We start from the raw sequence: 17,561 nt of genomic DNA on the forward strand, positions 1-17,561 counted from the left end.
TATTGGGGGGTGGGGGGGGGGGGGGAAGGGGGGAACTCACTAAGCATTGTGATTACAATTTTCAATTTATGTTTCAGGTACTTCCAGTTCAAAAGGGAAGGGCCCAACCTGATCGCACCTCATCACCCTACGGTTTCCGCATTTTGAGATTTTAGGAATTTGTACTCTAATAACATGTTTCTATGATACACTTTGACTGTTTTGATATGAGTATTGTATGTTTTGAATGAATTTAAAAACAAAAATTTTATCTGTATTTTTACGACGTTACATATGGCATAAGGTGATTTGTAGTATTCACAATCTCACTAAGAAGCCGATGAATAAACTTGCCAAAGTTTCGTTTCCTAGTACTTATTGTCAATTCTGTTCATGAGATTCATGGGTTTGACATACCATTTGGTCAAATTTTGAAATGCAAAGTAGGTTATGGTTCTAATATTTTATTTTGGCTCGATGAATCCCTTGATGTATGTTCTATAGCTTCCAGATTCCCTCACTTCCGTTCTCTTGATTCCAAAAAGTCATGCCTCGTCTCTAAGTGTTATTCAAGCTCAAATCCTATGTGGAAATGGAAAAGAGCTCCCTGTTATCCTATCGAACTGCATGAGCTTAATCACCTTAATACTCTTCTTGGGAATTTCTAATCTCTCCACTGATGGAAACTTTTACGTCAATAATGTCAGGTTTATCATCGATTCTAAACTCACTCGTGGGGCGGACAACCCAACTATCTGGACGAATTTGGTCCCCCTCAAAGTGACCTGTTTCAATAATGTTAATTTTTTTTTGTTTGGATCGCATCGCATTTGCCACCACCCTTGCCTTACGTGGTGTCTTCGTCTCGTCAACCTCCTGCCACCTTGTCCCTACTGGTGTTCATTCTAATTAGCACATCCTCCTTGCCCTTATGTCCATGAGATGATGTTTTGGATCTTTAGAGGGTGTGACATAGTTTCTCAGAGCTTCAATTATTTTAAGGAGATCGTTGCCTTTGCGGCTAACTAGGCGCATTGCCCAAAGAAGAGAAAGGTTGTTGTTGCGATCATGTATGGTCTTTTGTTGGTGCTTTTGGAAAGCGGTGAACGACAAGGTTTTTAACATGTTCACTATCTCTATGAAACCAGCCAATCCAACAGTCTCTTTAGTTTATAATTGGGTTAAATGTAGGGGTAATTTCGTTTGATTTGTAACCTTGTAGTTTTGTTTGCTTGTTTTCCCTTGCCTTGTTCTTTTAAGCAGAGGCTTGTTTTTTTATAAAATCTCTGTTTCCAAAATAAATAAAAATTAGTATCCCAAATATTGCTCGCTCATTATTAAGAAGCTAATGTCGCTAATCATTTACATTTAATTTCATTAGAAGTCATGCTATGTTATGATGTTTGAAAATGTGAAAATTTAATGTCATGGGCACATATTAATCCAAGACTCTTCCATAAAACAAAGATTCCTTTAAATCATTGTTTTGCTTCTGGTGTTCAGGATCAATTAACCATTAGTAATGTGTAATAATAAATAGCATTTTGTAAATAATGAATTTGGTATCGATTATATTTTTCAATCAATAATAAAATATATTTGAATTATATTTTATTTACGGGATGTATTCTTCTTGTATACAGAAAATTTAATGAACATCAAAACAGTAAACATAACAATGCCCCATATAAAAAAAATACGATAAAGTTTTAACTGGTTTACCATTACAATAAGTTAGATGGAGATTAAAAGAGATGACGAACGAATGAATCTAATTAGATATGCCTAATGAGAAGAGAATTAATATTAATAATAATATAAAAATTAAATATAAAAAATCATGTAAATTAGAGGAAATAAAAAAGGGAAAGAAAAGAAGAAGCAGTCATTGCATTGCAGATCAAATAAAATAAGGTTGTTCTGACAAGCCACTCCACCCCCTCCTTTTTTGTTATTTGCCACTTTTAGCCAACTTTCCCAAAGCTTCCTTTTCTTCCCCCAACTGTACCTATTCAACAGCCAAACAAACTGTACTTGTATCATTAGTTCCCATAGTACAACCATCAAAGCATGTCGTACAAACCACTTTAATGGTAAAGGATAAAAAGAACATCTTTTATGAATCACAAGGACTAAAGTTGCACGCTTTATGAAAATGTAGGGACCAATGATGGGTTAAAAAAAAGATGAGAAGCATGACCCAACTTGTTTTATGTTTGACAGGTTGGACCAAATAAGTATTCTCATCTTTCAACCATGTGATTCTGCCACATCCCAACTGTCAAAATGGTCTAAAAACATTATGTCCAAAAGGAGCATATTTACATGTGTGACACCTTAATTTAATACTCTAAAAATTAAACAAAAATGTATCTTGTTTTCTTTTTGTTTTATAGATGAACATTTCATCTAACATTTTTAATCGTTGATTGTATGTATATTATTTAAAGAAAAATTATTGATCAATATTAAATTATTAAATAATAAAATATATACCTGGAGTTGGAGTGGGCTTTGAAAGAATAGCAGGAACAGCAGTAATTGGGCCAGTGGATGTCGGGGCACAAAAGAATTGGGCCGGTAGGCCCATTGCCTGTGATTGATGATGGTATTGATACATACTCATAGGGTACATTGGCATCAATGTGTGCGCACCCACCGTAGCCTGACTGGGATACACATGCGAGTAGTGCCCTCCATTCATGTAGGCCCCACCTGTATACCCTAATTTCTGTGCAATTACGGAATATCCATATTTAGAAGAATTGTTATGCGAATAATTAACATAATTAATGATGAAAATTTTGAATTGCTATATTTATTTTGTTATCAAATATAGGTTAATTACGATTATAATAAGAATATAGCTGTGCGTATTCATGGGAATAAATGCAGGTGAGTTGCAGCTGATCTGGATCCACTTACATGATTGTAACTGACATCAGTTGTGGCGACGTATGTCGCCGGAGCATATCCGTAATAAGGAACGGCGGCCTGGTGGTGGTGGTGGTGGTACGGCGATGCCGGTGTAGGCGTTGGTGGGTAGTACCACTGCACGTGGCTCGGAGGTGGTGTGATCGCCCCGGCAGATCTTGGTCCCACAATTATATTAGGCCCTACAATGACGTAAATCCAAAACGATTCACCACTCCAATTAGACCAAACACACGCTTAAATTGTTTCTGTAAGGTAGCACTGATAATTGATAAACGTAATTGAATCTTTCATTATAATAAGCCCTAATTATTTGATTGGGGAAAAGAGGCAAAAATAAAATAAAAAAAATACCGGTTTGCTGCTGCGGCTGTGGTGGTGGCGGCGGCGGTGGCACAACCGTTAGCGATCTCGGGCGGCGTGCGCCGAGGGAAGCGAGGTTACAGTTCGCACGGCGGCCGTTAATCACCGGCGTCGGATCCTCGCAAGCTTTCTTAGCGGATTCCGGCTCCTTGAATGTCACCTGATGCGCAGGATAACAGAAACAGAAAAAAAAAAAAAAAAAAAAAAAAAAAAAAAAATCAGTTGAGAAGGAATCATCATACGGCAGAGAGAGGGGTGCATGATAAGAAGAGATACATACGAAGCCATAGCCTTTGGATCGGCCGGTTGTTTTGTCGGAGATAATGACAGCTTCGAGAATGTCGCCGTATTTCTCGAAGTGATCTCTCATGGCCTCCTTGGGAGTCTCCCATGCTAATCCTCCGACGAAGACTTTGGTCAACGTAGTGTCGCCAAAGGGCCCTACTCCTCCGGCATTGGTCATCATTGTCATTGGTTTCTCCGACGATTTCTGGCTTCTACCAGAAAAAAAAAAAAAAACAGGCGATCGTTGATGTAAAAGTTACTGTAATCAATCGGAATTTGAAGAAGCGATCAGAGGAGTGAATTGAAAGATAAATATATATAAAGGAAGAGAATTGTGTGTGTTTAGTGTGTGAGAGAGAAGACAGCTAGACTATAAAGATGGCGTTAAGGTTGAAAGAGAGGAGAAATATAATATGAAGTGATTATACTTTGCTGTTTATTTTCTTAAATAAGAGATTATTGTTATCAGCTAATTATCCGAAAAAATAGAATAAAATTACTAATTAATTTATTTACCAAAACTAATATCATTATTAAAAAAAAATTGTTTATTAAACTATTCATGCAATCAAAGGTAAAAGGTTCCAATAATTTAAAATACTATTTCAATGTCAGTTAAATAATTTTCATCAATTTATAGGAATAGAATATAACAACGATTATCCATTTGTTATTAGGAAATTAGTTGTAGATAATGAAGTTTAGTCAAACTACTATTCTCCAAATTGTAAACGCTCTTTTGAAATAACATATAAGTTATGATTTTCAATTTTATTCTCTTACTTTTGAGTATTTTGATAAAAAAAATGAAATAAATTGGTTACCATAATTATACAAGGATAATCGGATCTAATAATTTTACAAGGATAACATGATCTACAAGAGGGATTGCCATGTTAGGTTCACGGAAAACCCAATTACAAAACTTAGTATATTTTGATCCTATATAAATTAATCTGAATAAATTAATTTATTTAAGGCTTAGATCTCGATTAAAGTTTATTTTCATGCACCATAGATCGTACATATAACAATAAGTTCAACATGTAGGTAGTTGGTACCGATTGCAACTTATAAATTTGTATGTGGATTTGAACAATAACCGGTAAATTTCGTATGTTTAGTTTTAAACTTGTCTGATGTTTATGTCTTACTAAGGCCCTACAAATAAATCGTCTTTGGAAAATGTAAAATTTTGTCTTACTTGTTACCAGGATGCAAAATTAATCTTGGGTTACAATACAGCTAGATCTTATCAGACTCAAATGCATTCAGGTTATTTTAACAATTGGAAGAGAATATAAATTTTACGTAGAGGTTATTTTAACAATTAGAAGACAATATAAATTTTGATAAGCGATTAAATTGTGCATTTTCATATTTTAAAAATGAACTTTAAAATGATATGAAAAAGACCAATGCAAAAAGGAAAAAAATAAAAACGTTTTGATCGTCAGTCGTCGTGTTACCATTGTTATGTCGTAGGGAGGCCACTTGTTGTCTATTGGGACACTACTCATCTATGTCAATGAGGCACCCATAGGATATTAAGGCCAACGGAAATGAGCCTTTAGTTCTTATTGAAGATGTTATCGAGTTGTTATTTGGTTCGCTAGGGTTTATTGTTTCACATTTCCTCTTATCTAAATACAAAATATTATAATTTACACAAAAATATATACAATGAAAACTTAATTTTTCCTTTATTATAATAATAGGCTTAAAACGGCCGATAACCAAATACAATTTACTTTAAACAACCAACCATAGAAATTAAATCGTCCAAAAATGTCTAGACAATGCATAAACAATTCATACATAAAGAAAAATGTCTATTATTTCATGCATGTGAAAAAGAAATACACATAATATTAATCAATACTAAAAACTAAGCCGTAAGTCTTAGAAAAATTAAATATACTTCTATTTTTTATTCTTATTCATCATTTTATCACTTTTAAATGATAATAAGTGTAATAAAAATTTATTAATTTTATTGAATATAACAAATATCATAATCTAATGTATAGAGAAAAAAAATAAAAGGATATTTGATTTCTCTAAGTCTAAATAACAAATAATCATGTTCATAAACGCTGTGAACAACAATAAAATAAATAATTTAATAGGTAATCAAAGATTTAAAATATGATATGATATTGCTATCGGTGAAATTATTGTTAATCAAGAAAAAAACATATATTCCATAAACCAATATCATTTAGATAAACTTGATTCCCACGACCATCAAAAATATGATATTCAAATTCATTATATCTATTTGTAAAGTTGTAACACATCATTTCTATAATATTAAATAATTATTATCGTAGAAATATATTACTTTTTGAGCGAAAATAATCATTATAAAGATGTAGAAGATATCAATACTATATATATATATATATATATATATATATATATATATATATATATATATATATATATATATATATATATATATATATATATATATATATATATATATATATAACACATTTGAATCTGACTTCGTATAAAGAAATTATGATTCTTTAAAGTTTTCCATTCAGCCTTATACGGCAAAGCGTGTCATAAAATACAAATCAGAGATAGATTCCTTATAAACCTATGTGATCTAAACGAAATTCGTAGTAGTCATAAAAGAGAGAGCGTGTATATAGATAACTTCTAAATCTGACTTTGTATGATGAAGGTTATTCTTTTTAAGTGTTTCAATGCAACAGTGTGCGATACGGAAATCGAAATAGAAATCAGTTGATTGTTAGTCAAAACAATCTAAACGAGAGTTGAATATCTCGTAGATACAATTCCATCGATATAAAGACAGTCGGGAACGGATAATGTATGGAAGAGTTGTGATTTTTATACGGGTTTTAACAACATGAACCCTTTAAAAATAATTTTAAAAACAAAGTGAGAACTAGCCGATGGAGTCTAAATGAAAATTATAGATCTCATCGATAACTACGTGTGGATATAAAGAGCGTAAAAAATGGAGCTCATATGAAGAAAATACGGAATTTATAAAATTCATGTCTTACGTCACGCGTGCATATGTGCAACACACGCTTCTAGAAGGGATCCACATTGATCCACTACAAACATGCTATGTATCGTGCGGAGAGAGACCGAACAGAGCCAGGGCGTGGCGCGCTCCTGGTCTAGGTGTGGCGTGCCTCTTCGATTTTCACCCTATAAATAGATCAACTCCCCCAGTAACTTCTCCACAACATGTCACAACTCCCTCTTAACTTCTAAGCCTGATTTTGAGGTCTTTCTTCAGGATTACAGAATATTTTAGTTTAGCAAAGCTTTGGGTATCTAGGCTCGACTAGTAAGATCTCTCAAGTCAAAGTTCTGCCAGCGTAAATTCTGGATTTCTCTAGAAACTCTCTGTAAGTTAGGTTATACTTACTACGCTTTAAGTGTAACTTATATTTATATTCATATCCATTATTATGAATGTGAAAATAAGATTTATCAGTAATTCTAGTCATGATACTGATTGATCTACTTACAAGAGAGGTATCTAGAATGGTCATGTTGGCTTTGTTGTTGGTATCAAAAAAGCTATATGCTGAAATTGTCCTGCCTGATTGATCCTTAGTTGATTGAACTCTCAGTATTCACTCGGATTAGTGAAAGATCTAGGGTGTATTACCAGATTCCAATAGGGACTAATAAGATGAAGTAATATAGGTCAATATTTCTCGAGGCACATTGGTTGCCAATTGGATTACCCGGGTAGTTGTTAACCATTTAAGAAATTTTCCAACTGAGCTTTCTCACTATATTATATTCTCTAGTATGTATCCTATGTATGTTAGAATATATTTTCCCTATAGTATGCAATTAGGCCACTAAACTAGCATAGTTTATTTGCATATTGTATCGAACTGTTTGTATGTTGTATAAGTGTTAATATATATATATATATATATATGTGTGTGTGTGTGTGTGTGTGTGTAGGGGGAGTTCCGGATGGACAAGCTTTGTGTTGAAGGCCAATATACTCGGGCAGATCAACGTTACGTTTAAGACCAAAGGTCGAACCAGCTTTACATAAAAGACCAAAGGCGGACCAGCTTTATGCCGAAGGCCATTATGTGTATGCATTGTATATGTATAGTGGTGTATGGTATCTTGGGGGAACTCACTAAGCCTCGACTTATAGTTGTTGAATAACTGCTTTTCGGGTTGTTCTTTGGATCGAGGAAAGGCTCATGCATGATTGTACCGGCATCGAAGGCATTAATAATATTTTAAGACTTCCGCCAAAACTCTATTTTATAAATAAATATGTGACAATGGTTTTGTAATATAACGTGTGTAAGACTTATGTTTTGAATAAATAAAAATGAAAAAATAAATACCTTGAAAATCAAGACATTACAAAAGTTCTATTAATATAGGAGATAATGATAAAAACATATCACCGTTATTGGTAGCAACACGAGCGATATGGACCACGACTAGACCAAAATTATAAAGATGTTTTTCCTTGTTTTTTGATGGTTTACTAAGTTGAGAGAGCAGAGAAAGGAGAAGCACGACTTTCCTTGTGTTGGGTGGAGGCATGATTTACGTTTCTAGTATTAAATGTATTCATATTTGTAACATCCCATTTGAAATTAAATTAAATAAATAATAAACCCTAAACCCCGAGATGTAAATTATATTTTATTGTAGCCCTAAATCCATAATAATTTAGCAGGGTGTTGGTTTCGGGGAGTTAAATGTCATAATTTTGGATTTTGGGGGTTAAAGTGTAACTTTCGGGGTGGTATTGTTAAGAATTTCAGAAGTCGGAGGATGATTGGTAAATATTGGGGTTAAGTTGAAAAATATTTGGTGGAGGAGGGCCAAACTTGGAAAATGGTCATGTGTTTGAAGAGAACACACGAATAACCCGCTTCCCTTTCCCCCTCGTCTTCCTTTTTGTATCACCCTAACCCTAAAGCCATTTTGCAACTGCCACCTTATTTCCCTACCTTCAGTTACCGCTATCAACTTCGACCGCTACCTAGCACTACTAAGCGTCCACTGGCATCCTTTGTTGTCGGTGATATCGAAGACCGACGGTAAACCCGGAAGAAATCGCATCAGTTTGGAGATTGGAGAAGTAAGTCGACGTCATGGTTGTCTTCTTTTTCGTTCTCGATTGAACCTTCCTCTCTGTTCCTCGGTTGCTATGCCCCAGCCCACGTTCTTGTTCGGTTATGAGCATATCTACATTCTTATGTGATCATGCAATCCTAATTGCTTTGGATCTAAGTTTTTCACTAATTGAACATGCAAATAGAACACCAAAGCAATAACCCTAGATCTAGCATATAATTTTCGAAATTCATATGAAAATAGTGTTAGAAGATTACCTCGCTTTTATATTGTAATAACAAGACAATCCTTGAAGATCATTGACTCTTGAAAGCTTAGTGCCCCAAGTGATGCATCTCTAATGGAGTCACAAACACTCAATACAAAGAATGTGAGGAAAGACAAGGAAATTTCATCCAGGGTTAGAACCATATGCTTAGAGCCGAAATTCCTAGGGTTATGACGGTTTATATAAGGCTAGGTTGCCTAGTCTAGAAGTTGGACTTGAATTAAGAAACCGTAATTCTTACCTTAAGCCAAAACCAACCCATGGATCTTTATAAGATGCCTTGGAAGAAATCTTATAAGCCTAAGCTATAAATTTCGGACACTATCATCAAGAAGTATCTAGGCCCAGTTTCACAACTATCAATGATTTGCAAAACAGCCCCTCTATTATTAATCAGCTCCTTTAATCCTAAAATTAATATCAAACTAATTTCTGATTAAATACAAATTAATAATATGATTTCCAAATAATATATTAACCTTGTAATATATTAATAAAATCATTTTGAGTACCAATTTATTATTTCACATAATAAATTCTACTCTCTCTCCACTAGTCATCATGTCAAGTTGCATGAGTGAAGGAAACCCAAAAGGATCATGCTACAATCAAATCAAGTACATACCAATTATATTTATGGGCTTAAACACCTAATCTAACATTTCTGTCATCGTTGCAGCTCCAAGCGGCTGCCTTTTTGTTGTGCTTCAGTTGCCACCTGCCACCCGAAGTGGTTGTGTTTGGTGTGTGTTTCGGTGGGCCTTGTGTAGGTGTGTGTTGATTCCTCTAGTCGAAGGCGTTTGTGTGTTTTCTGTTGGCCAGAAAAAGTGGGAACCACCATGGCAGCCAACCATGGTGGATGCCGCTAAGCCTCCTTATTTTACTGCCACCAGCAACCGTAAGGAGGTGGTTGTGTGTGATTTGGTGTGTGTGTGTGTGTGTGTGTGTTAATGATCTTCAGCTTGAATAAGTGTTTGGGTATTAAAATTATCCCTCGAGCCTCCGTCGTGTGTTGTTGGTTTCTGCCATGATCCACCGTCGACCACCACCGCTCGAGGTGGCAGTGGGTGGTGCTCGACCTAATGAAACCCAAATTAATCTAAACACTTAACCTTGGACCTAATTGATATGTGTTTGGGTTAGAAATCCTAATTAAGGTTTAGAAAACCCTAATCTTGAAGATTTTTGTTGAGACTTGTCGGGACCCGCATTTTGGACCGTTAGATTGGAGTTATGAATTATGTCCGACCACATTTTATGTTTGACCTGGTAGAGTGATGGTCGTAATTGATTAAGTCCTTAGTGGGTTAAGTGTTCTTACTTAACCCTAATCGTCATTTTATGTGAAACCTTAATCGGGTTTTGGCTTCAAGTTAGGCCTTTCTTTTGGGCTTTAGTGATTAGGTTATTGATTGGGCCATCTGAGAACAAGTGCATGGACTAGGAAAAATTGGATGGGCTTTAGGGTAAGGCCTATGTAAGGGGTTTATGCCTAATTTGGAAATTGGGCCATATATTGGTCCTTGGTTGATTTTTTGGTTTTTGGGCCTTCAGAGTGTGAGTTTTGGACTTGGGTTTAGATCAAGCTTGGTTGGGGGTAAAATGGTCTTTTACCCCAGGTATGGATTTATGGTTATGCATTGGGAACCCAATTATTAATTGGTATTGTTTTGATGTTGACAGTTTGGGGATCTGCCAGCCAGCAACAAGAGTTCTATCCGCGGGACTTCAGCAGTGCGAGGTGAGTCTCCTCACTAGGATTAATAGGTTAAAGGCACCAATGTCGACCCATGATTTATATATTAGGATGCTAGATGTCTGTGTGAATCTTGCATGTGTTGTATGATGGTATGCTTATAGGCGAGACCTGATGATTAGACTGTATTCTAGTTATTAGTATCTGATTTTATGCTTACTAAGTGAGGCCTGATGTCGAGCTTGATGCCGAGCTGAGCCCAATAACTGTATGGTGTGCTATAGTCTTTGTGAATATTGCATGTGCTAGTATGTTTATACATCTATATGATTGTATATTTATATGGTAATGTGTGTATCGGGCGGGGCTCAAGGAAGGGCGAGGCCCAATTACTAGAACATACGCTAGTGTTTATGATCATTTTATGTGTTAGCATGATTATGTGATATTTTTTTGTGTCTGGTGGGCGAGGCTCAGTGATAGGCGAGGCTTGAGAATAAAAGACCTTTAAAATGAACGAGGCTCGATGTCGGGCGGGGCCCTAGGCTGAGTGGGACTCGAGATCGGGCTAGGCCCAATGGTGGGTGGGAGACTAGTATGTGATTTATGTATGTGTGGTATCCGGTATCTCGTGGAACTCACTGAGCTTTGTGCCTACGATTTTCAGTTGTGTTTCAGGTACTTCAATTTTCAAAAGGAAGAGTTCAAGTTGACTACATGGCACACACACTTTATGTTCTATACTTGACATGTTCTGGGATTTATACTCTAATTATAATGTACCAGTTTTATTTAAACAAGTAATTGATGATTCTCCTTCTATAAATAAACGAAATTTTATGTCAATATTTTGGGGACATTACAAGTTGGTATAAGAGTCTTGGTTTGAGGGATTCGTACACACTCTCGAGTGTGTCTGAACTCAAATTGAGGAATTGATAAGGTTTTTCAAAAAGAAATATATCTACTTAAGAAAAGAGTTTTCTAAAATAAGAAAAGGGTGTGGTACATATAATCAGCCGAGCTCAAGTAAGTTATCCCAGAATACCCATACACGTTATTTGTTATGATCTGATTTATGAATCTGTGAATCGCATGCTAGTTAGGGCTAAAGATCTGCTCGTTTTTTTCATAATAGAATGCTAGGAGAGATGCCTTGTTTTCCTATTGTATGATCTTGTAGACTTTCATGCTAGTTCAAATTATCCAGTGATAGGTTTGTTGGGTTTTGAGCATTCTAACACTCCTATGGTGTACATGCAACCCTATGTGATTTGGATCTATGTTTTCTCTATTATACATGCATACGTTCAAAATTCCAAAGCATCATCCTAACTAGCATGTTATGAAGCAACTATACTACAAAATTCCAGTTAGATGTCATAGCTTTTGATAAAGCTTGAAGTCTTGGACCTTTAAGAGCTTAGTGCCCCAAGTATTGCACCTCAAATGGTTCACACAACTCCATCAATAATTGGAATAACTTGAGAAGAAGAATACTTGCACCAAAAATCGGCTAGCCCTCTTTGTGTATTCACTAGTGCCAATTTCATGAACTAAAGGGGTCCTTATATAGTGTGGCTTAATTAGGGTTACACCATGTAAACCCTAATGTGCATGACCTTCCATATTCTTCATGCCCTGTTGGTTAAAACCTCCATGGAGTATCCATGGGTTATCACATGGGTTTAACCCAACATAAAGAACTATGGATCATAAGCCCACATATATAAGAATGAATGATTTACATAATCAATCCCCATATAGTTAATTAGTCTCTTTTGATCACAAAATTAATTCCAAATTAATTCTTGATCAATACTAATTAAATAATATGATTTCATATTAATATATTAGAACTTATAATATATTAACAAATCATAAGTATCCTTTTTCTTATTTGTCTATCCAATTGTTCTAATGCCATGCAACCAAAATGGACCATGCTACTCTCGGGTCAAGTGCCTACCAATTATAGTTATGGGCTTAGACATCTAATCCAACAGTCTCCCACTTGGATAAGTCAAATAATTATTATTTCAAGTACGAATCTGTAACAACGCAAATTTTCAAATAAAATTTTCATTTTAAAATAAAGTGATTTCATTCAACCAATAGTATTTATTCCATGTTTCATATCAAATACATATATAAAATCCCCAAGATCTCAAATGACAGCAGTGTGTATGCATCATGCCGGCGCCTTCCCACGGTCCTCGCTAGTACCTGAAACACATACATAACAACTTGTAAGCATAAATGCTTAGTGAGTTCCCCAGTATACTACTTACGCATGTACGCCTTTCCAGGCCTTGAGATAATCGCCTTCCGGCCCATAACATATTGCCTTCCGGCCCATAACATAATGCCTTCCGGCCCATAACATATTGCCTTCCGGCCCATAACATATTGCCTTCCGGCCCATAACATATTGCCTTCCGGCCCATAAACATACACAGCAATTTATACATTAATCTTAACACATATAGCACATATATCATATATCATATCCGACCTTTCAGTCACATAACATATTGCCTTCCGGCCCGTATAACACACATAACACACATAGCAAATACCTTACCATTTATAGCACGTATAACACAAATCATATCCGACCTTCCGGTCACACAGTCAAACCCTTCCGGGTACAATATAGTGAGAAGACTCACCTCGTGGTAATGAAAACTATCAACTCTTGAAATCACTCGCACTCGATCCGCCGATCTGCAGACTCCCTATAATACCAAATACCCTTATTAATACTCTTATCATTCAAGACAACTGACCCTAAGAAATTATATGCAGGTCAACTCTGGCCAACGGTCAACTGGACCGGACTCGTCGAGTGCAAAGGTGACTCGACGAGTCGAGACGTCCTCTCCAACTTTCCCTGATGTTCCCTTTCTACTCGTCGAGTATCCCCCTTGACTCGACGAGATCCACATGGAAGAATCGCGGGGCCACCCCGACTCCACTCGCCGAGTCTGAAGAACAACTCGGCGAGTCCCAGTGAATCTTCAAGCTACTCGCCGAGTCTGTTCATTGGACTCGGCGAGTCCATGCCATGCAGTCGATCAACTGCTTCCTGAAATACGTATGGTCCCGAAATACACAATCATGGGACTTTCTGCACCTCTAAACATCCTATTACTGGGGTATAAATGTTTGGGTAACAACATAATAATCCATCTAATCACCAAATGGGTTTCATAAACCCTAAATCCGTGTACACATCAAAATAATAGGAATGATCCGAAGTATTACCTGAAAAACGTACTCTCTGTGTCCCCAAACCTCAGAACTCTAATCCCTTGCTGTTCCTTTAGCCAAAACTCCTCTCCTTCTTGCCCAACAATCTCTTCAAAGTGCCAATAGCCTCAAATCTTGCTCTAGATGTCCACAGACGCTTAGGGTTCTTCTCAATCGGCTAAAAGACGGACAATGACGGCATATGGGGCGTTATATACGATCCAAAACCAAACGGCTAGGGTTTCTGCTGAACAGCGTAGACTCGCCGAGTCCATAATGGACTCGTCGAGTCCAGTCGCGAACCCGCGACCCAGTCTGTGATCCTACTCGGCGAGTCTGGCTCCAACTCGCCGAGTCCCTTCCAAAAATGCCCCACAAATAGCTTTTAAGCAATACCTTAAATTCCGGGCTGTTACAGAATCCAACCCGACTAGCAATCGTAGCTCTTAATGAACCATTGTCGAACTCTAACCTAGTCAATGATGTGTCCGTTAGATAAGGGATCATATATTCCTCGATTCTAGATATTATATGGACTGAGGCATGGATTATAATCATTCTCTTTGTCCATATTTTTTTTCCCGATTTCCGATTTATGATGACCGACTAACTGAACAAACCAAATCAGTTCAGGCTTGGCCAAGCACTTAGGGTGTCATCATTAAATCATCGAGGGGCCCAGATATATCGCTTTTATCCACATGGGATAAAAGGAACGGATAAACTTTGACCTAAATTCTCTCTTGTACATACTCATCAAATTACACACAACGACATGTTTTATAACAACCGAGTTACAGGTGCGTTTACATATGTCAATGTCCAACCGGCTTGCAACTACAACTCACACGTCTCCGTTTGAAGAATATAAGATATTATCATATCACGATCACTCGTGAAAAAATCCATGAAGTGATTCAAATGAGCGTGTGTTGAATCCAATACTCGAAATTTATTTCAGAAGCACTCATGAACATTGTAGCCACTTTATCCTAGACAAACTACAGACCCATTCATGACAGTCTTGCCTCAATACCTTATTCCAAAGTATGATCGACCGTGGCTGGTGTGAATAACCTAGTTATTCGAGAAGTCAAAACATGCAAAGTGAAACACAAGAATAATACTAATCCTATATGGCCCCAAAACTTTTAAGTCATATTGATTACTCATTATTCATTGTATAATGTTTTGAATAATCAACTTAATACTTGAATTAAAACCATAGTCATGTCATGCTCCAAGCATGCACACTATGTTTGTCTAAACAATAGTTATGCCATGATCCAAGCATGCACACTATGTTTGTCTATGGTCCTTTCTTTGTGAAATAGATCGATTGAACATAATTCCAATTATGCTAATTTCCCAATCCCAAATCATTATCGTAATGTAAGAATTCAAAATTCTTGTCATTTACTGTAATCTGTTAGATTCTAAACTTATATACCATGATCCTCTTGCAATGACTATGCATAAAAGTCACAAAGACTTGGAAACAGATATTACAAAGTATTCCAATAGAGAGCAATTCTATGGAAAGGATGTCTCAAATTCAAAGTACATTCCTTTGAACATCCTTCTTGCATTAATTTTTCTAATCTCACACAGATTCAAGGAATAACTTCCACTTATGGAAACATTTTCATACTCCCATTTTGACTATCATTTCTAAAAAAGAGTTGCCTCTTTTCAGAATATGTCAATATGGTCCTTTCTAAAATTTTATACCATACTTCCAACTGTCCATGAGCAACCAGCCATTGGTAAACCTCAGATTGTCCTCGACAATTGCTTAATCATTTTAGTCATATCCAGTTGTAATCATTTTCCCTTTTAATGCCCTAGGCATTTGGAAATTTTAGAATGGTTAAATATTATATCACATGTAATCGATCCTATATCCAAAGCATATGGGACACGATTCATGATGTCTTACATAAAGACATGATACTTGATCAGTCTTTTGCAACAATATTTTTTATTTGCCATGTTCTCACAATTCGAACTATGAAGAGGGATGTCGTAATCATAATTGAATTTGAGAACACAATATATATAGAATGTCCTTATGTTAAACCATTCCAACATATCATATATATATATATATATATATATATATATATATACTTGACTAAAATTGATTAAAATCTCAATCTAAGCTTTTAGAATTGTAATGAAGTATGAATTCCTCTCCCTTAATTATAGTAAAACAACTTTTCAACCCATGCAACTTTGCGAATCGAAACTTTTATTTTCTATAATTAACAACACTTACCATAATTGATTATGCTCCCACTAGCATAATAATTATATTCTTATTAGCATAATGCTTATGCTCCCACTAGTTTTGACATGTACCCAGAAATTAGTTGGACTTCTAGATATCAATACTTTATTGACTTTCTTACGAAAGTTCAGATTTCTGATACGAGATGCTTTGATAAGACTTTATAAAAATCATACACTTTTCCTTGGATAGCCCACATGTGTGTCTAAACAATTATGAATATGGATGTCATAATCATAATGTTTAGACCTTTTTCCATTCTCACTAGTCCATGTTAGTGTGTCGGTTAACCACACATGTTCCACTAATGACTTTGAGAATGCAAATATCACAATTGTTATCTACTTAGTGAAAGCGTTTCCTCACCATCATTTTCATGAATCGAGAGAAAATTTATGACACTTAGATTTTATGGTGTATGTGTTCCTATCCATGTGAATTTGTCAAAACCATAATCACAAGACAAGGTTAGTGACAAATCCAAACTCATATGGACTGAACTTGCTCAACCTTATTTTCTTGCCACCTGGAAGCACACGGGTCTACCATGTATTCCAAGTTTTTATGCAATCAATTGAGAACTCATAGAACTCACGTGCATAGTCAACTTTGACTGGAATAGGCACAGAAACAAGAATATGTCAATACGATAGGTTACAAACCTCAAGTCGTGTGCTAGTGATTAACAACAGTTTTTATTCTGGATTTGTTCTTGAAACTTTTCAAGATCTTTAAGACTCCCATTGTCCTCTTAACATATAAGATTCTCTTGTCAAGTACCATTACTTGACAACAAATATTCAAGAGTTAGTGCAGATTCTTATCAAGATAAACACTTCACACAGTTCGTCTTTACTTTATCCAAAACATAACAACTCACCAATTTCAAATGTACATGAGTATAAAACTCACCAATTTCAAATGTACAATTTATAAGTATTTTAAACCTTTCTTATGTCACTCATGATTACAATCTTGGAGTATGGCTATAAGAATTGTTTTGGAACGAAGTATGACTAATCTTCTTGATTTAAACCAATTCAATAATTTAAGATTCCTCTTCTTAGCCATACAAATGGACTAAGGTGTCCTTATAGGATCATTTGTGATATGATTTCAGAATCATAAAGATGATCACAAAACATGATACTATAGTACTCTCCCATCTTTTCAGTATGGAGAAACTTTTATCTTTTTGCCAAATTTGATTATTCTCATTCGCCTTGCCATACATTGAAACTTTTTCAATGTCTCAGAATTATACTTAAACTTGTAAGCATAACCATATTTACTAACTTATAGTAAATCATGACGAACCATCTTATTGATCTTTGTGGCGGACCTGACCAGTGCACAACCAAGTGTACCCAATC

The 17,561-nt window shown here is 35.7% G+C and overlaps 1 protein-coding gene across 2 annotated transcripts; it reads right to left on the reverse strand.

Annotated features, from left to right (window-relative positions):
- Positions 1–1,761: 1,761 nt before the first annotated feature.
- LOC145032825 (putative RNA-binding protein ARP1) lies at positions 1,762–3,941 on the reverse strand. Of its 2 annotated transcripts, none has more exons than XM_078981772.1 (5): positions 3,557–3,941; positions 3,268–3,436; positions 2,905–3,095; positions 2,476–2,710; positions 1,762–1,987 (listed from the first exon to the last, which is right to left on the reverse strand). In XM_078981772.1, exons 1-5 carry the CDS (start codon positions 3,746–3,748, stop codon positions 1,944–1,946), a joined length of 831 nt encoding a protein of 276 aa, XP_078837898.1. In that variant the 5' UTR covers positions 3,749–3,941; the 3' UTR covers positions 1,762–1,943. The 2 variants fall into 2 exon arrangements, with proteins under 2 accessions (XP_078837898.1, XP_078837899.1); XM_078981773.1 differs by having other exon boundaries at positions 1,762–2,007; positions 3,557–3,940.
- Positions 3,942–17,561: the final 13,620 nt, after the last annotated feature.

This window comes from Lactuca saligna, chromosome 2 (assembly GCF_052625555.1).
Source record: "Lactuca saligna cultivar CGN05327 chromosome 2, ASM5262555v1, whole genome shotgun sequence".
NCBI lineage: Eukaryota > Viridiplantae > Streptophyta > Magnoliopsida > Asterales > Asteraceae > Lactuca > Lactuca saligna.